Source organism: Staurois parvus, unplaced genomic scaffold, assembly GCF_062004578.1.
Source record: "Staurois parvus isolate SC_StPar_1 unplaced genomic scaffold, SC_StPar_1.0 ptg002753l, whole genome shotgun sequence".
Lineage (NCBI taxonomy): Eukaryota > Metazoa > Chordata > Amphibia > Anura > Ranidae > Staurois > Staurois parvus.
Window position 1 is genome coordinate 640,001 of NW_028320549.1, and position 25,450 is coordinate 665,450.

The following is a 25,450-nucleotide window of genomic DNA, read 5'->3' on the forward strand; positions in this document are numbered from 1 at the left end:
ATATAAATCCTGTAAAATAATAATAACCACTTGAATTAAAGCTGAAAGTCTGCATTTCAAATTCATTTGGATTGTTTCGTTTTAAATTTATTCTGGTGGCATACAGAGCCAAAAGTATGAAAATTGTGCCGGAGTATATATATATATATATATATATATATATATATATATATATATATATATATATATATATATATATATATATATATATATATATATATATATATATATATATATATATATATATATATATATGGACCTAACTGTAGGTCAAAAGGGGGAGGTGAACGTGCACGCCTGGTGGTTTTCCTTTTGCACTACATATATCATTTTTTTTTGCACATTTTCTCTTTGGATGTGTCTGATGGGCAGCTGGGTGTGTACGAATATATATAAATTTTATATACATTTTGGAATATCTCATTGGGGGTATAATTTGAGTGTGTGTACACTATCTTGCATATATTATTCTTTGCTAGGGAAGGTATTTTTTTGCATTTGGGTTTGATGGTCAGACAGATGTTTGCTGATTATTTTTCACATTATTTAGGTGAATCATTACAGGTCTGGCTATTTTCATTTAATGTGTTTATTATACACTATTTGATACAGTGCCTTGAAAAAGTATTCATACCTCTTGAAATTTTGTCATGTTAGAACCAAAAAACGTAAATTGTATTTTATTGGGATTTTATGTGATAGACCAACACAAAGTGGCACATAATTGTGAAGTGGAAGGCAAATGATAAATGGTTTTCAAAAATGTTTACAAATAAATATGTGAAAAGTGTGGCGTGCATTTGTATTCAGTCCCCCGGAGTCAATACTTTGTAGAACCACCTTTCACTGCAATTACAGCTTCAAGTCTTTTTGGGGATGTCTCTATCAGCTTTGCACATCTAAAAAGTGACATTTTTGTCCATTCATCTTTGCAAAATAGCTCAAGCTCTTTCAGATTGGATAGAGAACGTTTGAACAGCAATTTTCAAGTTTTGCCAAAGATTCTCAATTAGAATGGTTCAGACCTAAATCCAGCACATGAATATGCTTTGATCTAAAACATTCCATTGTAGCTCTGGCTGTATGTTTCGGGTCATTGTCCTGCTGGAAGGTGAACCTCCGCCCCAGTCTCAAGTCTTTTGCAAACCGGTTTTCTTCTAAGATTGCCCTGTATTTGGCTCCATCCATCTTCTCTTCAACTCTGACCAGCTTCCCTGTCCCTGCTGAAGAAAAGCATCCACATAACATGATGCTGCCACCACCATGTTTCACAGTGGGGATGGTGTATTCAGGGTGATGTGCAGTGTTAGTTTTCCGCCACACATAGCGTTTTACTTTTAGGCCAAAAAGTTCAGTTTTGCTCTCATCTGACCAGAGCACTTTCTTCCACGTATTTGCTGTGTCCCCCACATGGCTTCTCGCAAACTACATATGAGACTTCTTATGACTTTCTTTCACCAATGGCCTTCTTCTTGCCACTCTTCCATAAAGGCCAGATTTGTGGAGTGCACGTCTAATAGTTGTCCTGAGGACACATTCTCCTGCCTGAGCTGTGGATCTCTACAGCTCCTCCAGAGTTACCATGGGCCTCTTGGCTGCTTCTCTTAATAATGCTCTCCTTGCTCGGCCTGTCAGTTTAAGTGGATGGCCATGTCTTGGTAGGTTTGCAGTTGTGTCATACTCTTTCCATTTTTGGATGATGGATTGAACAGTGCTCCATGAGATGTTCAAAGCTTGGGATATTTTTTATAACCTAACCCTGCTTTAAACTTCTCCACTACTTTATCCCTTACCTGTCTGGTGTGTTCCTTGGCCTTCATGATGCTATTTGTTCACTAATGTTCTCTAACAAACCTCCCAAGGGCTTCACAGAACAGCTGTATTTATACTGAGATTAAATGGCACACAGGTGGACTCTATTTACTAATTAGGTGACTTCTGAAGGCAATTGTTTCCACTAGATTTTAGTTAGGGGTATCAGAGTAAAGGTGGCTGAATACAAATTTTCGCCACACTTTTCAGATATTTATTTGTAAAAAATTTTGAAAACCATTTATTATTTTCCTTCCACTTCACAATTATGTGCCACTTTGTGTTGGTCTATCATAAACTCCCAATAAAATACAATTACGTTTTTGGTTGTAACAAAATGTGGAAAACTTCAAGGGGTGTTTTGTATATCGTATTGCTGTAGGCTCTTATTTAGATTTTATTTAGCAGCACCTCACTACACAATTTTTATTTACCAATAATCACTTTTCAACCTTTTTCCTGCAACCCAAAAATCGCATAATCTTTAGCCTGCTTTATTCTCTGAGGGGAGCTATGTGTGCTGTGTAGGTTTTTTATAGGTGTGTATGTGGTGGTACTTTTATTGCATCTCTGTGTTCTATATCAAAAAAATGTTGTTCATTATTCATCATTTTATTTGTCTCTGCAGCACCCAGAGGCCTCCAGTCAGGAAGTGTTTGCGGATTCACAGATCCATATCTGGGCTTTGGAAGGTGAGATTTGAGAAAACCTCTAGCAAAGCAGTTCAGGTCCTGTGCAAAATAGAATTTCCAAGCTATGCATTAATTCTAGAATGAGCTGTACACTGGCCTCAATGCCTAATAATATTTTACAAAGAAATTATTTCCCTACCTTTTGCATGTCACATTTCTACATAGTTAGAAATACACCTAAGGAATCCTCTGAATAGGACAATAGCTTAGGAGCAGATCGGTTGAGCTGACAAATTCTGTCTATGAGCATTTCAAACTGAACATATAATGGAGAATGCATGCACGGAGGTTGTTTTAAGTAATAGAAAAAAAAAAAAATCAAAGTGATCAGTAAACTCAAGAGTTCCGGGAGTTCTTATTTATTTCTTGTATATCCAAGCTTTGCCTGGGTAGGGGGTGCACGCGCCCTACCCACACTGCCATTCGCGGCCACAGATGCCAGTCACCAGGTCCCGGCCGGTGATTACCTGCCGGCACCCTTTGATTACTAAATATAATAAAGAATGTAGCGCTACACCCAAAATATATATGCACATGGAAAATTAATATATATAAAAAATGTGAAATCACAAAATCTCATAAAAAATATATATATAAATGTGACCGTGATATCAATTAATATTAATTAGTGCCCATAAATCATAAAATCAACACAATAAAATAAATAGCTCAAAACATGTGAAAAAACATTTCCATATATATATGTATAAACCACGCATACACATATATATAATTATAATCACACGTGCCTCTTGTGAAGTGAAATAACCATTAAAATGGTACAAACAACAGTGCTCTCAAAGTCCAATAAATATTGCTGGTGACCAAAGAGAAAACAGTGCTTCCAATAACTACTGTTAGTGACCATAGGTAAAACTCGTGCAGATCTCTGAGTGCATATAAATCTGAGAATCCGACCACCATCTGGATAAGCCTCTCACCTCATCCCTTCGACCCTTGCGGATCAAAGAGCAGTTGTGGATCCCCCTCACGGATCCTCCAAGAAAAACTATCACTCCAAAGGTTGTTCTCTCAGAAATAAGTATCCTCATCCGAAAGCATGAGGTTTTGGACTGGCTGCTACGTAAGTGCAAATGCTTAATGTCATCTGTCCCTATGTTGTAAATAAAACATACTGCACTATGGGAGGATCCATTTTGTCTCATTTGGGAGATTGATGCTGCAATACTTTCCTGGAGAAGAGCCAGAGTGGGAATACTTATTTCTGAGAGAACAACCTTTGGAGTGATAGTTTTTCTTGGAGGATCCGTGAGGGGGATCCACAACTGCTCTTTGATCCGCAAGGGTCGAAGGGATGAGGTGAGAGGCTTATCCAGATGGTGGTCGGATTCTCAGATTTATATGCACTCCGAGATCTGCACGAGTTTTACCTATGGTCACTAACAGTAGTATTTGGAAGCACTGTTTTCTCTTTGGTCACCAGCAATATTTATTGGACTTTGAGAGCACTGTTGTTTGTACCATTTTAATGGTTATTTCACTTCACAAGAGGCACGTGTGATTATAATTCTATATATGTGTATGCGTGGTTTATACATATATATATGGAAATGTTTTTTCACATGTTTTGAGCTATTTATTTTATTGTGTTGATTTTATGATTTATGGGCACTAATTAATATTAATTGATATCACTGTCACATTTATATATATATATATTTTTTATGAGATTTTGTGATTTCACATTTTTTATATATATTAATTTTCCATGTGCATATATATTTTGGGTGTAGCGCTACATTCTTTATTCTATTTATTTATCACAATCACTGGTATATGATTTAATGTTAGCAGCTTCCCCTGGGATCTATATATATTTTTATTTAGTTTAAACACTTGGGAGCGCAGGAGGTTCACACCACTGCCCTTTGATTACTGACAATCACAGACTGGGAAGAAGACTGTTTTTGTTTACACTCTTCCTCCCTGTCACCTCGGGCACACTGCTTGGGATGGCTGTGCAAAGCACAGTCATCCCGATAAGTGTACTTGCAATGAAGCACCCCCCAGCCCCCTAGTAAAACACTCCCTTCACTCAGTTAACCCTTTGATCGCCCCTCACATTAACTCCTTCCTACCCAGTGTCATTAGTACAGTGTCAGTGCTGTTTTTAGCACTGATCACTGTATTGGTTTCACTGGGGATGTCAGTGACACCAAGTTAGTTCCCTCCCCCCCAGTGTCAGAATGCCCAACGCAATCCCACTAAAAGTCGCTGATTGCCATTACTGGTAGGAAAAAAAAAATAAATCCCAGTATCTATACCGCCATTTGTAAACGCTATAACTTTTACGTAAACCAATTTTATATGTACCGGTATTAGGATTTTTTTTTTTTTTGTTAGCAAAGCCATGTAGAAGAATACATTTTGCCCTAATTTTATGATTTAAATTTGATTTTTTTTTTTTTTTTTTTTACTGGACATGTTTAATAGCAAAAAGTCCAAAATTAATTTTTTTTTCTCAAAATTGTCAGTCTTTTTTTGCTTATAGCACAAAAAATAAAAACCGCACAGGCCATCAAATACCACCAAAAGAAAGCTCAATTCATGGGTGCGGCATTGCATGACCACGCAATTGTCAAAGTAATGCAGCACCATAATGCAGAAAATTGGTCAGGAAGGTGGGTAAATCCTCTGGGGGGCAAGTGGTTAAAGGATTAGTAGATATTGCAGGTACATATAACTTTTGCCTCGTTGTGGTGTTGTTTTTTTTTTTTTGTACTGATGTCTTATACTTTTGTGCAAAAGTTGGCCTCTGACTATGTAGGCCCCCCCCCCCACACACAATATTCTGTTCACCTTTGTGCCAGGGCTACTCGTATCATTTCAGCCAGAGATTAGTGCGCATCTCTCCTGTAATTGCTGGGTTTATGTTCCGTTGATTGTGATAAATTTTCACACAATCGCAGGAAAGGAATAATATGCTGCAGACTTTTTATTACACAGTTTGTATAATATGTAACATGCAGACTTCAGGATTGGAATATGTTAAAGTTGATCTCTACCTTTTTTAATGTCCTCTTTAGATCATGTATATGTATTATGTCCATGCCACACCTTTGTAATAACAAACCTCAGCTGCTGTATCACTAAATATCCTCTGATATTTAGAGTGCAAAATTTATAAAAATAATACAGCGCTAATTATTTACCCGTGCGCAATATCCCTTTTAAAGTAAAGCGCTATACTTGTCTATGCTCCTAAGACTTCTTAAAACATTAACATTTTATGTACATACATATAATAATGTGCAATTACAAGCAATTCTGTGCAAAATAAAGGAAATCTTTTGTGGAAAAGTCCCAGATGCAAAACTGCCAGAAACTGTGCATGCACCAATTCATATAACCTATAATAATGTGCAAATACATTAAATTCTGTGCAAAATACGAAAAAAATCTCTCTGCAAAATTCCTTATTCCTCTAATGGAAGCTGTGCATACCCCAACACAATCAATGCAGTGCTATGTGCAATTCTCCAGTGCAATCTTCAGTTACATCAAAGGTGCAGCCTTCAACTTCAGTGTGCCACCTTCAATCAATCTTTGTGTGAATTCTTTCCCAATTCTTAGGGAGTGAACCAAAAACCAAGATCCTTAAGATATATGGGTCATACTTGCTTGTGAATCTCCAAATCTCAAAAGCCATCATTTCTCTATATGGATTATACATGAAATCAAAAGAAGATAAAGGGAAAGCATTGCTTTATTCTGTTTACTAAAACACTTTAAGGGCCGGTTCTTACCATAAAAACGCAGTCCAGATATGTTCCACATGCGCGTTTTTGATGCATTCTGGTGCATTTTTTTAATTTTTGTTTATGGTTTCCCCTCTCTTCAATTTAAATAGGGACAGTGTGTTTTTGGTGTGTTCCAGTGAGCTTTTGATGCGTTTTACCATGTTCCAATACAGTTCTGTGTTTGAAAAAATGCAGCCTGTTCCACTTTTTTTTCTTTTTTTTTTGTTCTGCAACCGGAACACACTGGAACTTCAAGCACGGATGTGAACTATGACATTGATGACCATATAACCTACTTTTCTGTGCCTTTTGGATGCAGAAAAAAGATAACACTACAGTTTGAGAATAAAGCTCCACCTGCTCTCTGCTGTGTGTGAATGGCTGTTCTAGCCCTAACCGTTTCGGGGGCCCCTTTTAACATACACTTTTAGTTAGTTACAGTACTTTAGTTTTAAGGGCATAGTGCACATTATAATGCTCACGGTTAATTAACTGGCTTGTTCAGCAGCGGGGGAAGGGTTTCCTTGATAGTGTCGCAGTTGCTTTTACTTTTTGCCTGGCGATGACTGGATTCTAAACTCAGGGAATGCCTTTTCAGGGTTGTCTCATCTGGTGGCAGCCTCATTCTCTGAAGATCGGATGGGAGTGGTGCAGACAACATTGTCCAACATACTAACTACACTTCTGAATCTACAAGAGGTAAGCGGCACAGGGGACATGCCTTGGCTCTGGTGTTGAAGCTAAAAGGACATCCATTAACTGCCTCACACTCATTGGTTTCACCCTGTCTAAGTGCAGTATACTGCAAGATTTTGCAAAGCATTTTCTAAGCTTTCAGCAAGCTTGCAGCATTTTATTGGATGCATTTAAAGCAATATTTTGCTACAATTTTGGGATGCTGAGCACAGATCTTATTGAGCATTCTGACTTTGTTTGTACACATTGCTATTTAACAAATTTGAAGCCTGCATGTACAAGGTCTTCATGTATTGTTACATAGAGCTTTCAAATGTACCTGAATCTCTCTTGTGATCGGTCTCTTTTAAATCTCCTATACAGCAGACTGAGAGAAGAAAGGGCATCGCTCTTCGCCTTTTAGACCTTGCATTGTGAATTAGTGGCCATCTTACTGTGGGGAAGGAGAGAGTAGAGAGGTGGTGCTATAATTGTTGTGCTGCACATTCAGTTACATGCATAGGGTGGTTGTGAGGCCAGCCTCTATTTCTCCATTTTATTTCACTTCTGATTCACAGGAGTGCACTTACTTTTGCTCTGCTGTGACCCAGAATCAGCTAACAGAGGACTAAAGCATACTATCAGCTGACGTCACACAGCCGCTCTAGGCTCTGGAAGGATCCCGATGCTGGTGGATCCACCCAGCTGCCTGTTTGACAGCTGGCTCCGGCTCTCAGCACAGTCCAGTGATCCAGTGAGCGTTGGAGGGAAAGAGCAGAGAGCATTGACAGAACGTCAGTGCTCTCCACTCCAAGCAGACCAAGGGGTTTTTTTTTGGGTTTCATACTACTTTAAATACAAGCAGCTCTTTGGGAGGAAGGGTTTGCAGGATTTGGCTGTGGGTTAGATTTTCATATTGGTTGTACAACTAAAAAAATATTTTGGCAAGTAAGACAGATCACATTTTTGTGCATTAAGTAATTAGCTGCTTGGCTGAAGCTTAACTTTATTTACTGTGGATGTGATTTAATTTAACTTGTTGCAGGCAGTAGAGAAGCATTTTAAGCTCCCACATGTATCCAGCAAGCCTGCAAGAGCTGCACCAGGTTTGGTAGATTCCTCCTATAAGACACTACGATTTGCCCTGCGATCTACTCTAAAGACTGCAATCTATAGGATAACCACAACGTTTGGAGAACACTTACAGTATGTATTCATTCCAGCTATTGTACCTTTTTCACCCCTTTATGGAGTTTTTACATTTCCACCATAGACCTATTTATTCAGCAATAATGTTGTCATTACTTAACCCCTTCATGCCTAAGGGTAAAACAGATTTTAAAGCCGAACAATTGTGCAACTTTGACATGTGTTAGCAAAACTGTACATATAATCACAACTACTTTTTGCATCCAGGTGGATTATACCCTGTTTTTTTGGGGACAAACTGGGCTTCCATTTGGTGGTAAATGGTAAAGGATGTCTCCTAAATCTTCTTCTGCTTTTTTTTTTTTTTTTTAATTATCAAAGGAAAACTAACCCAAGATGGTAAAAAAAAAACCTTTTTCTTTTTTTCTTAAATTAGTTGTATATTTCTTGCTACTACCATAACCAACCACCAAAGAACACCCAAAATAATTTATCCTGCTCTTGATGATCGCAACGATACCACATATGTGTATGTTTGTTGTTGTTTGTACCCATACATAATCGCTTCAAACCCCCATCTGTTAAAGTTGGTGAAAACATTTATGTGGTGATCAATTTTTGTTACCGTTATTAGGATGTGTTCATAGAGTGTGTTTTGTTTTTTTGTTTTGTTTTTTTTTCAATGTAAATTAATACATGGACATTTTTCCCCTGCTGTAGTGCCATTCCAGCATCTGCAGAACACCGAAAGAAGCTGCAGCAGTTTCTCGACTTTAAAGAATGAAGCACTGATTGGGAGTTTTTGCGTAGACCACCCTCTTCTCCCTCCAGAGAAATCTTGAAAAGAATTTGTCACAAAGTAAAATACCCATCTGAGAAGCCTTGCATGGAAGCTGCTTTTGTTTTCTAGGCTGCCTTCTCATTCAGGTTTAGTAAATGGTCACAATTGGCTAGAGCTAGTATGAAGCGCAGTAGTCGGAGAATAGCCACTTTCTTGGGAGGATTATCGCTTGTCCAAAACAGGTTCCCTTTTAACATTTACTTGGAAATATTCAAAAATGAAAAAGATGTGGACTTTGTTACTGCAGCTATTTATTTGTCTTACTGTAATTCAGCAATATTTTGTTTCCATTTTTTTCCCTCTTTTTGTATTTTTAGTTTATTTTGTTTTTGTAAATACCTTTAAGACTGTTTGTTTGTTTTTTGGGTTTTTTTGGGTTTTTTTTTTTTTTTTTAAGTGCAATCAACTCTACAAAATTAAAAGTGAATAAAAGTTGTCCGATATCTTCATTTATATTCTGTCATTGGGATACTGTCATATGATAATGGAACAAGGTCATGGGGTGCTTCACTCTCTTGAGCTATGCTATGATCCTAAATGAGATCCACTTGGTAAAAAAATAAGGCATATAGAATAAAGATGATCGCACCCCAAGTGTGTGGGTTTTTTTTTTTTTTTTTTTTTTGACGGTCCCGATCAAGGTTTAGTTGTATAGCTTTAAAATATTGCCTATGCATATCTAGGGTTCAAAAAAATCTACTTCTACATACATAGTGAATACAGTGCAGTTGTTGTCATGTATAATAACATTTTCAAGGGCAAGCTGAAATGTTTAACAAAAGAACTATATACAAGAGAGAGTCTCAAATTTACGTATTGGAGATCATATATAGAAAAGAACCTTTGAAAACCATTGGCAATTTTTTAATTTTGTGCCTTATGAACTTGATCTGCACTATCAAGTACTGGAGGACGTCGGATGGCGAAAACGCGTAAGACGGGGCCTTGGAGGGGACGTCCCCACGTATGGGTGAGCTGCCATTGATCGGAGCAAACCTGTGATTGCCTATGTTTTGTATTGAATAAAAGCCTGGATGGTTTTACACTGTGTGGATTCCTTTCTTTTTACTTTGTCACATTCTGAGTATATGAGGAGCCAATTGTTATTTGAAGGAGTTTCGATCAGCTGTGGTATGCTTCTGCAGATCGTTGCTCCCATAACTTGAGCGGTTACAGCTGGTTTATAATTTTGCCAGCATGGAGCTCTGGTGAGTGGATTCAATTAATTTGGTGATGGCTTTTCACGGTGGTTTTTTCTCTCCTCATTAATACAAAGATCAAAGAAGACTTTTTGTTTCACTAATATTACTTTATGAACTTTATTATTCGAATGGACTTTTTGTTGGACACAATTTTATTTGTTCATTCAGTTATTTTTCACATTGATTTTGTTTGATATCTTCTTATTTATTTGTTTGATATCATTTATCTAGTTAACCCATTCAGAGATATATTTGAAAAGCGCTGCCTTCTGTTTTTTGGTATATGATCTGCACTATCGACTACATGGTGGCACTCAATTTTTTTTTTTGTTTTTCCTAGTCCTGTAGAATATGACATGCAGCATTTATAGACACAGGAAATCAATGGCTTTCAGATGTTATGAAAGACCCCAATTTGTGTGGACCTCATTCTGAATATAATCTTACTGTAGAACTTGATATGGACCCCAGGGCTCTTGCCATTATGCACAAGTATGCACATTATATTTGCATGTTATGGCACACATGCCTCAAAGTGTCTTATAGCGGCCCAAAGCTCACAAACTCCAGCCTCACTCCCATCGCTGCTGACATCTGGATCCAGAGTCCTAGGCCATCTTGATTATCCAGCCAGGAATAAGGTAACACATTGGCATGTTGGGGTTACTTTGTCCTGGCGATGATATTCACGTGTGGCTCGGTGTACAATTGAAGGAACAATGCTTGCAGGAAAGGAGCCCATAAGCCAGAAGAGACAGTATCTTTTCTCTTTATAAAACGCCTAACAATTTTAAAAAATATATATTTTTTTTAAATAAGAAAATGTGTTAAGAACGAGCAAATTACAGTTCTAGAGCAAGCATCAGGCATATAAAGTCACTGCCAAGATAATACACAAAGTCAAGGAATACAAACCTCTCCGTGGTACCGATGCAAGTTACAATAACAGGCACCAGGCAATAGCAATTCCCTGTGGAAGGCATTACAAGCTACATAGAAAAATAGCTGAGGCAATTAGGCACAGCTGTGCCAGGCAAGTTAGAAAAGCCTGTTTGTTGTTGGCTCTAACGGACGAAGACCTGGTGTATCAAGCCATGAACCCCATTATTTTATTTTTTTTTTCTTTTCAAAATTATAAGGGCAACCCCTATGCTGATAAATATACTTTTCCATTGGGAGAGTGTCTTCCATATAATCTATCCATTCCTTGTGTGTGGACGGCTCAACTGGTTTCCACTGAACTATAATAACTACCCAAGCTTGAAATGGGGATCTAGCAAGGGCTTCTTTGGTACATTTTGTAGTTGGAGAATGCATTGTTTAGGGTAATTCTGGATTATCATCTGAAATACAGTTTTTCAATGTTTGAATGACCCCTGTCCAATAGAGATGTCTAAAAAAAAAAAAAAAATTGGTTCCATTTTAAAATAAATCTGTCATGTCAGAAAAATGATGGCTGCCATTGCTGAAAAGGCTGGTTACCTGCCAGGTATTCCACCCTCTGGCTTTAATACTTTTCAAGGCACTAGCCTGCAACAGGAAAGGTGCAGTAGAGGCAATGACCTTAATCTGTATACATGTACTGAGTTAGTGATTTAAGGAAAGGGCCAGCGTGACAGTCGGATACCTATCATTTTCAGATAGGAAAGTCACTAATGGCAGCCTACATGACCATTTTACTTTTAGGGAGAACCAGTCTATTAGTTATTTCAGAACAGATTTTATCATTTACAAAATATCTAGTTTGATCATGTGGAATTAGTTTGCTTTACTTTCTTGTCCAATGAGGGATCCCAGAAATCATACACTGTCAGGCTATAATGCCTCCTACAGGCATGGCCCCGCCCCCCCACTCCCTCATCAGAGTTTGATTGACAGCCAATGGCTCCCGCTGCTTTGAGGAAGGACAGAGCAGAGAGATCCACTGCTCTCATGCTCAGCACTAGATCATGATGGGGCTCAGGTAAGTATAAGAGAGGAGCTGGATACAGAAGTTTATTTTACCTTCAGCCTTTAGAACCACTTTAAACACTGGAAAGCAAAATCTGTAGGCGTGCCTAGGATCACCTCTCCACCCAGCATGCTTCTTTTTTTTTTGCCCTATGGTTCTAGGAGGATAAACGTCTCCTTTTGGTTTCATGCACACAGGGTGTTTTTGCAGCCTCTTTTAGGGGTGTCAGGCGTTTTTTTTGTTTTTTATTACTGCTTCTAAATGGCCCTCCATATTATCCTATGTGTCCATGCACACATAGAAGCTTTTAGTAGCAGTAGCGTTTACCAGCAGGAAAAAAACCCCAGTCCAGGAGCAGCAGCGTTTCGGCAGAAAAAATGCTTCTGCGTCTAAATGTCCCTAATTGCATTTAGTGCTGGAGCATTAATTCATTTTAATGGCCAGAATAAATTATCATTCTGGCCAATGAAATGGATTAACGCCTAAGTGCTTGACGGTTGTAAATGCGCCTAAACACTTGTAAAAGCGTTAGATACTTTTACAAGTGCCAGGCATTTTTTTCTGCAAAAATGCTGCTTCCAGAGGACTGCTTCTAGGAGAGTTTTTGTTTTTTTTTTAAAGTGTGCATGATGCCTAAAGCTTTAGCTCTGCTGTGAAATGCCTAATTTTTGCAAGCTTTGTTGTTCAATTCTTCAAAATGTTTCCTTCCTTCAAAATTCTTCCCTCCATTCCTGCTTGAGCTGGTCTCTGTATGGCAGCTATCTGGATTGGATTTTCCTCAGCCTAGCTTTTGGACTCTGCAGGACTGGATGTTTCTGAGCAGTGACCTTTGTTCCATGTTTGGTGCTTTCTATATCCCGTTCTGGTAACAAGTTAGCTGAGGAGCACTTTCCAGGTCCAAATCGATGGCTTTGCCCCAGCACTTGCCCAGTCTCTTAAGGCTCACTCTGTCAGTAGGTCGAGCAGGCTACGCACCGGGAGCTACCTCCTTATTTCTTTGGCATTTGCTGCTATCGGCAGTTTGAAAGGCAAAGGGATTAACGCTGAGGGACTAAGTGCCAAAGTCATCTACTATATGAAGTATTGCACAAGCCTTGAGCTCATTCCTATGATTCAGTGTTTCAGAATCCTCTCCCCGGCTGCTGTTCCTACTTTGCAAGAGACACATGGAATTTAGGTCTGTTCCTACTGCCAGTCCACAGTTCCCTTGGTCACCTCCTGCCTTCAGGTAGAATTTCATGTTAACAAGGCCCCTGTTTATTTTTGGCAATGGAAATGAGTAGATTGGAAATACATTATACATATTGGTCCTGTTGTGTATGCAAATATTAAAGGCATCTGCTCAGACATGGAAATCCATTTCATGAAGCTCTCTATGCACTGTTGTGCTAAACTGAAGGCCACACGAAGTTTGGAGGTCTTTAGCTATTGACTCTGCAGACAGTTGGCAACTTCTGCGTACTGTGCGCTTCGGCATGTGATGACCCCGCTCTGTCATTTTACGTGGCCTACCACATGGTGTCTGAGTTGCTGTTGTTCCCAGTTGCTTCCACTTTGTTATAATACCACTAACAGTTGACCGTGGAATATTTAGTAGTAAGGAAATTTCAGGGATGGACTTATCGCACAGGTGGCAACCTATCACGGTACCACGCTTGAATTCACTGAGCTCCTGAGAGCGATTCATTTTTTTCACCAATGTTTGTAGAAGCAGTCTGCATGCCTAGGGGCTTGATTTTATACACCTGTGGCCATGGAGGTGATTGGAACACCTGAATCCAATGATTTGGAGGGCTGGCCCAATACTTTTGGCAATATAGTGTGTGTGTGTGTGTGTGTGTATATATATTCCAAAAAAAGTGGTCATATCAGGATTGCAGCTGCAGCCATAATCCTGGTATCCTATTTTTCAGCTGGCATTAGGCTTTCCATTAAAACTCAACCAAGCAGCTCTACAGCCAACTGATCACTTTTACCATTCTTGGAATGGTGCTCCTCTCCTGACGCTGTTTCTGGGCTGGGACTTCTACAAGCTGTTGGGCTGGCTGCCCACAGAGGAGGGGGAAGAACATCCTTTCCTCCCTCTTTTTGGCAACAAATGAAGCCAGAAGCGATGAGGATTTTGTCACTTCTGATTTTGGTTCTCTGTTTGTCTGGTTGGTACCGGCCAGGCAAGCAGCTGATCAAACCAATCTCGGTTTGATCAGCTGCCTTGTAGGCGTCAGGAGGGATCAGGGGTCTTCCAGTTCCCAGATTTCTCAATAAAGTATACCTGTCACTGCCAAAGCTATCACAAGGGATGTTGTTCAGCAATAAAGTTGAATGTTTATGTGCTAATGCAAACACGCTCATAGGTCCTGCACGGAGTGATTGCACTACACATGTGAGGTATCACCGTGAACATCAGAGTGAGAGCAATAATTCTAGCACCAGAGCTCATTTTGAACTCTACACTGGTAACCTGTAAAGGCTTATCAAGTACGCCTATGGAGATTTTTAGGTATTGAAGTTTGTTGCCGTGTCATGGGCGTGCAAAGTTTTAAATATTGACATATTTGGTATCTATTTACTTGGCACATTTTATATTTTTTTTCCAAAAATGTGGGTATTGTGTTTGTGTGCACTAAAATGCATTTAAGTGTGTTGTTTTCTGCAAATTTGCATAAAGGGGTGCACAAATATCGTGCAACTTAAAAAAAATTGCAACAACCACCTGGGGCCTCTGCTTTCAGAAAATACACTATATTGCCAAACGTATTGGGACACTCCTCTAAATCATTGGATTCAGGTGTTCCAGTCACCACCATGGCCACAGGTGTATAAAATCAAGCACCTAGGCATGCAGACTGCTTCTACAGACATTTGTGAAAGAATGGGTCGCTCTCAGGAGCTCAGTGGATTCAAGCGTGGTACCGTGATAGGTTGTCATCTGTGCAATAAGTCCACTGGTGAAATTTCCTTGCTACTAAATATTCCACGGTCAACTATTAGTGGTATTATAACAAAGTGGAAGCAACTCAGCCATGAAATGGTAGGCCATGTAACATGACAGAGCGGGGTCAGCACATGCTGAAGCGCAGAAGTCGCCAACTGTCTGCAGAGTCAATAGCTAAAGACCTCCAAACGTCATGTGGCCTTCAGATTAGCACAACCGTGCGTAGAGAGCTTCATGGAATGGGTGTCCATGGCTGAGCAGCTGCATCCAAGCCTTACATCACCAAGTGCCATGCAAAGTGTTGGATGTTGGACTTTAGAGCAGTGGAGACGTGTTCTCTGGAGTGACCAGTCATGCTTCCTTATCTGGCAATCCGAAGGACGTGTCTGTGTTTGGCGGTTGCCAGCAGAACTTGTCTGACTGCATTGTGCCAAGTGTAAAGTTTGTTTTTCAGGGGTCGGGCTTGGTTCCAGTGAAGGGAACTCTTAAGGCGTCAGAATACCAAGACATTTTGGACAATTTCATGCTCCCAACTTTGTGGGAACAGTTTGGGGATGGCCCCTTCCTGTTCCAACATGACTGCGCACCAGTCCATAAAGAAACCCGATAGAACACCTTTGGGACGAATTAAGAGCTGAGACTGTGAGCCCGGCCTTCTCGTCCGACATTAGTGCCTGACTTCACAAATGTGCTTCTGGAAGAATGGTCAAACATTCCCATAGAGACACTCCTAAACCTTGTGGACAGCCTCCCCAGAAGAGTTGAAGCTGTTATAGCTGCAAAGGGCGGGGCCAACTCAGTATTGAACTCTATGGACTAAGACTGGGATGCCATTACAGTTCATGTGCCTGTAAAGACAGGCCGACCAATACTTTTGGCAATATAGTGTATATGTTTGGTCAGCTCTAAATAGTTTTCTAGCAAAAGAAAATGCTGATTTTAAGATGTATGTGAAAAATGTCAAACAGCATGGCGAGTGGTTTAAATAAAAAAATAATAGTTTGTGGGGGTATATCTCTACACTAGAGTTGGTCTTTATTTGAAATATGCTTGAAGCTAGAGACTCCCTGATTACCCCCTGCCTTTGTTTTCTATGGACTGATTAATGTCCTGCAGCACCTAAGTGTGGCCACTAGATGGCGACGATAAACGCTTGCATGTGCTGAAGTTTGAGCCGGGGGCTTTGAATGATGCAGAGAGCAGAGAGCTGTGTGATAGGTGCAGTGTGCATGGACTGGGCTCAGGGCTGACAGCTGATGATCTGTGCATGGACTGGGCTCAGGGCTGACAGCTGATGATCTGTGCATGGACTGGGCTCAGGGCTGACAGCTGATGATCTGTGCATGGACTGGGCTCAGGGCTAACAGCTGATGATCTGTGCATGGACTGGGCTCAGGGCTGACAGCTGATGATCTGTGCATGGACTGGGCTCAGGGCTGACAGCTGATGATCTGTGCATGGACTGGGCTCAGGGCTGACAGCTGATGATCTGTGCATGGACTGGGTTCAGGGCTGACAGCTGATGACCTGTACAGGACCAATCCCTATTCTGTACACAGGTAAGAATGCATGTTTCCTTTTCTGTAGCTCTGATTGATTACAGTGGGAGTTCAACTCTATAGTCACATTGCAGTCACAAAAGATTAGGAACTACATAGCAGCATACTGTCCCTGATTTCCAAAGTTTGAATATTCTTGAGATTTTCTTTAATCCCTGAGAATGTGTTTGATTTTAACAACTGACAAATTGTACTGTATAATTTACCATTTGTTTGATATATTGAGTTTTTATGTAATGCAATACTCTTTTGGTTTAAACCGCTATTAAACACAAACATTTATTTCAGATTAGCAATCATTAGATGTGGTGGCTGCATTAGTTTTCTTTTTCTTTAGTTCTTTTCCCCGTCTTTTCACCTGGTAATCTGGGCAGTAACACACCTCCTGTATTAGAGTGCCCCCACCCTGCATGAAGGAGCAACAGAGACACCTTTGGAAAGTAAAATTCTAGGTTTGGGGGGAGGAGCAGTGTTAGATGTACTAGCAGATTTAGATACACTAACTAATTAAAGCAAAACTCCAGCTAATACTTTATAAGCAGTTACAGCAAACAGTTATGTTCCATTGGGATAAAGGTTTTACATAAGTAAGTTGACCATTGTAAGCACCCCTGTCAGTGTTAAATATTTGTCTCATCCCTCTAACTGCTACATCTGCATGACAGCTGGTTCTGTGAAAAAATAACAGACTTGCTGACTTGATTATCCAGTGAAAATGAAAGAAACCCTAAAAACCCTAATGCAGTGATCATATCTAAGAATTGGTAAGCTGCAGTATAATAAAAGTTTGCTTTTTTTGGTTTAATACTGCTTTAAAGGACCACTATCACAAAATTATTGGTTCTTTCTCTTCCATTGAAGGACACTGGAATTAGCAGACTGTTGGCTTATACTGGTGACAGTCTAAGCATCCCAAGAAAAGGATTTTTTATAGCGAGTACAAAAATCCTATTTTTGTTTATTTATTATAGAAATTTATATAGGGCTGACAAGTTCCACATTGCTTTACATATATTGTATTTTCACATCAGTCCCTGCCCTTACAGTGTAAGGTCCCTATCTCACATGCTAGTACCAATTTGATCAGGAGCCAATTAACCTACCAGCATGTCTTTAGAGTGTGGGAGGAAACCCACACAAGCACAGGAAGAAAGTGCAAACTCCATGCAGATAGCATCCTGGTTGGAACCAATTACCCTAGTGCTGAAAGGCATTAGTGCCAGCCACTAAGTCACTGTGGACATAGAGATTCTTAAACTGTTGGGTTGCCCTGCAGTCAGTCTGAACATTCCCATGTTTCTCAATGGACTCCAAGAAAAGGATTTTACTGTGAGTACAAAAATGTATTTTTTTTTTTATTTTTTTGAGGGACATGGGAATTCTTAGCATGCCAGCAATATAACAATATAACACGAGTCTAAGATTTCCTGCGTCCCTCAATAAACTCCAAGAAAATGTTTTTACAATGAGTACAAAAATCTAAAAATTCAGATATCTGCATTGGGTTAATACATTTACCGATAGTACTGAAATCAGTATATTCATTTTTATTTCACATGTCTTGTTTCTGTTTGCCTCCACATTTATATGCAAACCATGCTGTCCAGAAAAAATGACAATAACAACAGTTGGGACAAACTATTACACTCTCAGGGGTGCTTGAACAAAGGTTCCACTTTAAAGGAAAGGTTTATACCATTAGAATAAAGGTAATCTTTGTAAGTACCCCAGGTAGTGTTATCATTTGTCCCAACCCGTGTCACTTTGCTGGACAGCTTGGTCTCCATGTAGGTTTACACCTTTCCATTTTCATGCCTTTTTTTTAACACTTTTTAAATTCTTGTTGATATGTATTTTTCATTTGTTTTCACATCTTTTTTATGTTGCCCAACAAATAACTATTGTATGTTGTGACCAGGTTGTGTTTCATGATAATGCATGAAAAATGCATTATATGTGTGTTATTTATTTGCTACCATCAACTTTTTTGTTTTCAAAAATGCACCGCAGTACACAGATGTGAACCGGTTTTATCTATAACATTGCCTTTGATGACACATACTTATAAATCACATTCTATCATGCACTTTAAAATGCAAATGTGTGAACGAATATGAAGAGAAATAAACATATATGTATGTGAAAAAGAAAAAAAAAATTACTAAATGCTATAATTGAAAATCTTAACCAAAATCAAACAATTTTGCATTTTTTACGCGATAACAATTTAGTAAGAAACTAAGCGCCTTCTCTTTTTACATGCAAAAAAGTGATACATACTGCTTTACACAAACAGTATATCTTCTATGCAATAAAATATAAATAATTACTCAACCATTTAGTGTGCCAACAAAAATAATACAAAAAATGTTAGCTGCCCCTTGAAATGGAAGATCACTTGTGACCATATAATAAAATAAGGTATGGTGCTAAACATACATATTAGATGAACAATATTCCAACTGTGATAGAAACATGTAAAAACCTAAAAGTGATATATATACAGTATATATCAAGGAGTCCAAAGTCAAGAACAAAAACAAAAGTCTCACACCAGGTTGTAAATGAAAAACAGTGGTGCATAATCTTGCGCTGCCAAATAAATTGCTCCATGCAGATCCTTTGTGCTCCACCACCAAAAGACAATACAAGCTCCTAAGATTCTAAGAAAGAGATTCCTGAAGATGCCTGGTAGGCGAAACATGTAGAGGCAGAATCGTGTCCAGCCACATCCGGGTCCAGTCACGTCATATCCGCTTCCGGTCTGTGGAACGCACGCCGACTTCCCTGTCGAGTGGTGCTAGCATCCTGAGCTGAGTGTATTAGTGCCGAGGATTGGGTACCAACTAATGTGAGTGCATATTTGGTTGATTTTATTTATTTTTTTAATAAACCTACTATACTATGAGACATTTCTCCTTCTGATTCTTGCAAATCTTGGCTATGAAGTACATTGGGAGACCATTGAGAAGATACATACTGATGTTTCAAACTCTTGGGGACATAAAGCGCATTAGAACTTCTTTTAATTAAGAGGGTATGGATGGTTGGTGAGTGCAATATGTTGTCTTATGGTGGTGGAGCACAAAGGTTCTGCATGGGGCTTTTTTTTTGGCACCACAAGATTATGCACAGTTGTTTTTAATTTACAATCTGTTTTTATTCTTGACTTTGGACTAATTAATATATATCACTTTTAGGTTTTTACACGTTTCTATCACAGTTGGAATATTGTTCATCTAATATGTACGTATGTTTAGCGCTGTACCTTATTTTATTATATAATTTTGCATTATTGGTTCTAAAAGTTGGGGACCTTTAAGATTAGTGTTCTGATTTATATCCGCCTGTCAGTATTTCAGGAAGATCTCAACAGAAGCTCCATGTTAGTCTATAGCAGCATTTCTAAACTTTTTACTGCAGAGGAACCCTTCAAATAATTTTCAGAACTCAGGGAGCCTTTTTAAAACCAATTCATAAGAGGTAATTACACTGGTGGTCACTAGGAAGAATGAAACCCTTACAGATTGCTAAAAAGATAATTGGGTCATGCTGTTGGCTTTGTCAAGTAGCATTGGCACTGGAACCAAACAGACACCGTCAGGTCAATCAACCATAACTCAAGGAACCCCTTGAAACTTCTGGAGGAACCCTAGTTGTCAATGGCTGGTCTATGGGCAGCCAGATGTAACTGGTGCATCTGTTTACATCCACCTACGGTGGAGTACATCTAGGACCTAAAACATCTAGGACCTAAATGTGACTGATCAGAGGTAAGAGAATGTAAACGATCCACATCCACTTACATGCACTTATGTATAGAGCTAACATTTGTCCATTACAAGATGCAAAAAAAACTGAGCAAACACTGATGTCACAAAAATGACATCCATTCCATTCTGCTCAGCAGGAGATCTGTTCACACTAATCGGAACAGACACCGCTCATCTGAAAGGAACCTGTGGGGTTTATTTATAATAAGTTGCTGTGCTAATGTGGGAAGCACTTGCTCAGCCATCAAGAATCTTCACTGTAATTTGCCTAATACATTTATTTCCTAGGATCGTCATCTCCATCTAGTGGCCATAATCATTGTTTTCCTGAAAGACCTTAGAAAATACTGCATTATTGCCAGTAGATAGCGCTGACAATCCTAGGAAATAAACATATTAACCAAATTGAAGTGCAGGTTCTTGATTTAATGATTGACTTATTTACACAGTGAATTTTTTCATAACAAGTGTTAAATTTCGTAGTGAAAAAATAAATAAATTGTCATAATTGAGTGATATCACCAAAGTATGCATAGTAGGCTATAACACCAGCAGGATCCGATAGTGTAAATGGGGGCTTGTACTTTTACTATGTCATGTGACATCAGGTGTCATGCATATATGCGTGTGTTTGTGCAATGTCGCACATTCTGCATTGGACACCCCATTCATTTCAATGGGCTGCCCTACACATGCCAAACAAGCTTAGGGACTTTTTTATTCAGCTTTGCATTTTTTAAGCAGGGTGATTGTGCTTGTTTTTAGAGTTCAGAAATGCATATCTTGCTTGCTGCAGTTGGGGTGCAAATAACGAAGAATGGCACCAGAAGAGTGACACACTTTATTACCATTTTTGTAATATAACGTCCACAAGATTGCACAATTTTGCGTTTCTTCACATGCTAATATAGTGTGGATACAACCTTAGAAAAGCCCAGCCTTAGTTTTACATTTGAATAGAGTAGAAAATGGTTGACATCTGCGTCTTTTTTTTTTTCTCTGTGTCCCTTGAAGGAAATTTCAATTAATTTCCTGTTCCAGGGATACAGCAGGAAGAAAAAGATCTTTACAAATTAAGGGAACCTCTCCAATTAGGGCTTGTTCACATGCTTGGATCGCTTTTCAGAGAGGTGTTTGAGAGGTGGTGAGGAGACATTGTATTGTATCCTCAATGCATGCTTTAGCCCCTTAGATCCTGCAGTAGTGCGCCGCAACTGTGTGTATTGCATGCTGTTGCGGGGTGCCTGCATTCACTTGAATGGGTTACGATTGGCTGGTAGTAGTGTCCTCTGAAAGCAACAGACGGTATAATTGCTGCCACGACCACGAAGCAAAGGATTGCAGCCATGGCATGTGTAAACCCCCAAATGCTGCCTCTGCAGCTAAAGGGGGAGCAGTTGGGGGTAGTAAAACTGCTGTTCAACCGTGGGGTTTTAGTGCCCTCTCAACATCACATGTGAACACGCCTATAGATAGTTGTCATCAGAACAGGTTTCCCCATTGGAAGGTTTCCCATCACCTCCTGCTCCAGGTACAATTTCAAAGTTTTGGACTTTCCGTCACATTCTATACCAGGGGCAGTGGTCACCAGGTCCAACAGAGAGGGTGAATCTTTCCGGAGAGCAATAAAAATCTCACAGGGGTCTTACCTCCTTTGGTGCAGTGGTGTCTTTCCAAATTATTATACAATAGTGCCAACTGTTTCTGATACCCGGGGATAATAGTGACCTATTTATTATGTAACATTATACCATATTAGGCCGCTGGCTATTTGCCTCTCCTGCCAGCCCCTAGCTGCAGCTCTGACATTATACATGTACACATTCAATGGAAAATCGATTCTCTGCCCAGATAAAACCAATTGATTAAAATAGAAATCCAGTCAAAAATAACAAGATAAAATTGAACAGCACAAGAAAGTGGTTCTATAGGCTGAAGGTTTTTCATCTTTATGCATTCAGGGTGCAGCTCTACCCCAGCTCCCTCCAATACGTTCCTGAGCGCGATCTTGATCCAGCGATGTGCACAAGAGCAGCAGCTCTCCTAAGTCTCTCCTCCTCATTGGCTTAGACACTGATGTCAATCACAGCCAGTGAGGAGGGAGCAGGGGAGTGGGTAAAATAAGTAATGAACTTATTAGCATTTTTCTCAGTAAATATATTTCTAAAGGTGCTATCAACATGAAATTTGGTGACATGAAAAATGGTGACGTGTTCAATACTTATTTTAACCGCGATATATATATATATATATATATATATATATATATAAATGATTGGTATAAAATCACAACTAAATTTTCCAATTTTCCACTTTGAATACCTTTCTTTTGTTCCACAGCTATCTTTCAATGTACTCCATTGTTGAAAAGTACTTTAAAGTATCATTAGATTTGATTTTTTTATCAAATCACTTATTAAATAGTAAAGTCATGCCGATATGTTTATGTGTTGCTCTAGTGTTAAATTTGTTTTTGCTTTTGGCTGTGGACACGTGTCAGCTTGGGCACCCTGACCAGTCTGTAGATACACAGCACCATACACAACAAACTGAGATGCTCTCTGTGTTCTGACACCTTTCTATCAGAACCAGCATTAACTTTTTCAGCAAGTTGAGCTACAGTACCCCCCTTCTATTGGATAAGACTGCACAGGTTCATCGGTTTTCCTTCCTTGGACCACTTTTGATCGGTCCAGACCACTGCAGACTGGGAACGTCCCACAAGAGCTGCAGTTTTGAAGTTGCTCTGACCCAGTCATCTTGCTATTACAGTGTGACCCTTGTTAAAGTCTCTCAAATCCCTACGCTCGCCCATTTTTGCTTCTTTCAACACTTTAGGGACGACATGTTCATTTGCTGCCTTATATTTTACACCCACTTTCAGATGCCATTGTAACAAGATAATCAATGTTATTCACTTTACCTGGGCATAAAGTTATAGCTGATCAGTATATATAGAAAAGAACCTCTGAAACACATTGGCAATATTTTTTAATTCTGTACCTAATAAACCTGATTTGCACTATTGACAACCCTGTGGTTATCAATACTGTATACCAGTGGTCTCCAAACTGCGGCCCCTAGGCCGAATGTAGCCCTTTTCTTGCCTCTATCCTGCCCTCGGGGTACTATTCCTCCCACTGACACCAACAAGGAGCCATTTCTAACTATGGGGCATTTTTCCTTCCACTGACACAAATGATGGGGCAAAATTCCTCCCACTGATATAAACAATTAGGTACTATTCCTCCAACTAATACCAATGATTGGGCACTATTCCTCCTAGTAATACCAATGATGGGGCACTATTCCTCCTAGTAATACCAATGATGGGGCACTGTTCCTCTCACTGATACCAATGATGGGTCACTGTTCCTCCAACTAATACCAATGATGGAGCATTGTTCCTCCCACTGATACCAATGATGGGGCACTATTCCTCCCACTAACACCAATGATGGGGCACTATTCCTCCTAGTAATACCAATGATGGGGCACTATTCCTCCCACTAACACCAATGATGGAGCACTATTCCTCTCACTGATACCAATGATGGGGCACTATTCCTCCTAGTAATACCAATGATGTGGCACTGTTCCTCCAACTAATACCAATGATGGAGCATTATTCCTCCCACTGATACCAATGATGGGGCACTATTCCTCCCACTGATACCAATGATGGAGCATTATTCCTCCCACTGATACCAGTGACGGGACACTATTCCTCCCGCTAATACCAATGATGGGGCACTATTCCTCCCATTGATACCAATGATGGGGCACTATTCCTCCCACTGATCCCAATGATGGGGCACTATTCCTCCCACTGATACCAATGATGGGGCACTATTCCTCCCGCTAATAACAATGATGGGACACTATTCCTCCCATTGATACCAATGATGGGGCACTATTCCTCCCACTGATACCAATGATGGGGCACTATTCCTCCCACTGATACCAATGATGGGGCACTATTCCTCCCATTGATACCAATGATGGGGCACTATTCCTCCCACTGATACCAATGATGGGGCACTATTCCTCCCACTGATACCAATGATGGGGCACTATTCCTCCCACTGATACCAATGATGGGGCACTATTCCTTCAACTAATACCAATGACTGCACACTATTCTTCCTTCCACTAACTACAGGTAATTATTTTTTACTCCTACTGAAGCTGGGGCATTTTCTACTTCCACTGGGCACTCTGGCCCTACTAAAGTCTGAAGGACAGTAAACCGGCCCTTTGTTTAGAAAGTTTGGAGACCCCTGCTGTATACAATAGTAAATCTGTGACATCTAATACTGCTTTCATATGTGACAATGCAGAAGATCAGGCATTTTGTATTATACTTCAAAGCATTGTTTTTGATGAACTGCTTACTGTTTGACAGGCTACTGCTGATCTTAACTATTTCAGCCTGAATCAGAAGGAACCCTTTAAAGATCAGCCAGTGTAGATCTAATAATCTGCGCCCTGATTCCTCGCACATTCCTACATTAGGATCAGTGTTAACATTGGCCTTTCTTAAAGCGGTTTTAAAAGCAAATATTGACTATGTTGCAGCTTCCAATTCTTAGATGTGGTGGATGCATTCGTTTTCTTTCTTAGGTTTCTTTCCTTTATTTTCACCTGGTGATCTGAGTAGTAATGGACCAAATGCGATTTCTCCTGCGCTCCGGGACCCAGGCCGGTGGGGAGTAGATGAAATCAAACTCCGAAAAAGCAACCACCGGAGTATACAAGGTCGTGCAGCTCCAAACCAAGGCTGGGGAAGCCCGAACAGAACTGTGAAGTGAAACAACAAGAAGCGCACCAACCTTAGCCACTCAGTACAGCTGACGCGTTTCGAAGGTCATGCCTTCTTCCTCAGAGCTCTGAGGAAGAAGGCATGACCTTCGAAATGCGTCAGTTGTACTGAGTGGCTACCCCCATGATGGGATTCACGCTGGTCTCTTGCCTTTGAAGTCCCTTGGAGGACTTAAATGCCTGTTTTTATTGGCTGTTTGTGAGTACCATTCTTTTACTAAATACATTTTGGTTGCTGAGGTAATGCGCAAGGTTGGTGCGCTTCTTGTTGTTTCACTT

General features: G+C 39.8%; 2 protein-coding genes across 2 annotated transcripts in view; both read left to right on the forward strand.

The window, feature by feature from the left end:
* The window catches only part of NDC1 (NDC1 transmembrane nucleoporin), a 41,609-nt gene extending 31,636 nt beyond the window's left edge, over positions 1–9,973 (forward strand). Inside the window, exons 15-18 of the mRNA XM_089666529.1 lie at positions 2,441–2,504; positions 6,864–6,964; positions 7,986–8,146; positions 8,810–9,973. Coding sequence (XP_089522655.1) covers positions 2,441–2,504; positions 6,864–6,964; positions 7,986–8,146; positions 8,810–8,873 — 390 coding nt within the window. The 3' untranslated portion in view covers positions 8,874–9,973. The remainder of the gene's footprint in view (positions 1–2,440; positions 2,505–6,863; positions 6,965–7,985; positions 8,147–8,809) is intronic.
* A 6,326-nt stretch (positions 9,974–16,299) lies between these two features.
* Positions 16,300–25,450, forward strand: part of GLIS1 (GLIS family zinc finger 1) — a 205,081-nt gene continuing 195,930 nt past the window's right edge. The window contains exon 1 of the mRNA XM_089666627.1: positions 16,300–16,577. The gene's annotated coding sequence lies outside the window, so the exon portion shown is untranslated. The remainder of the gene's footprint in view (positions 16,578–25,450) is intronic.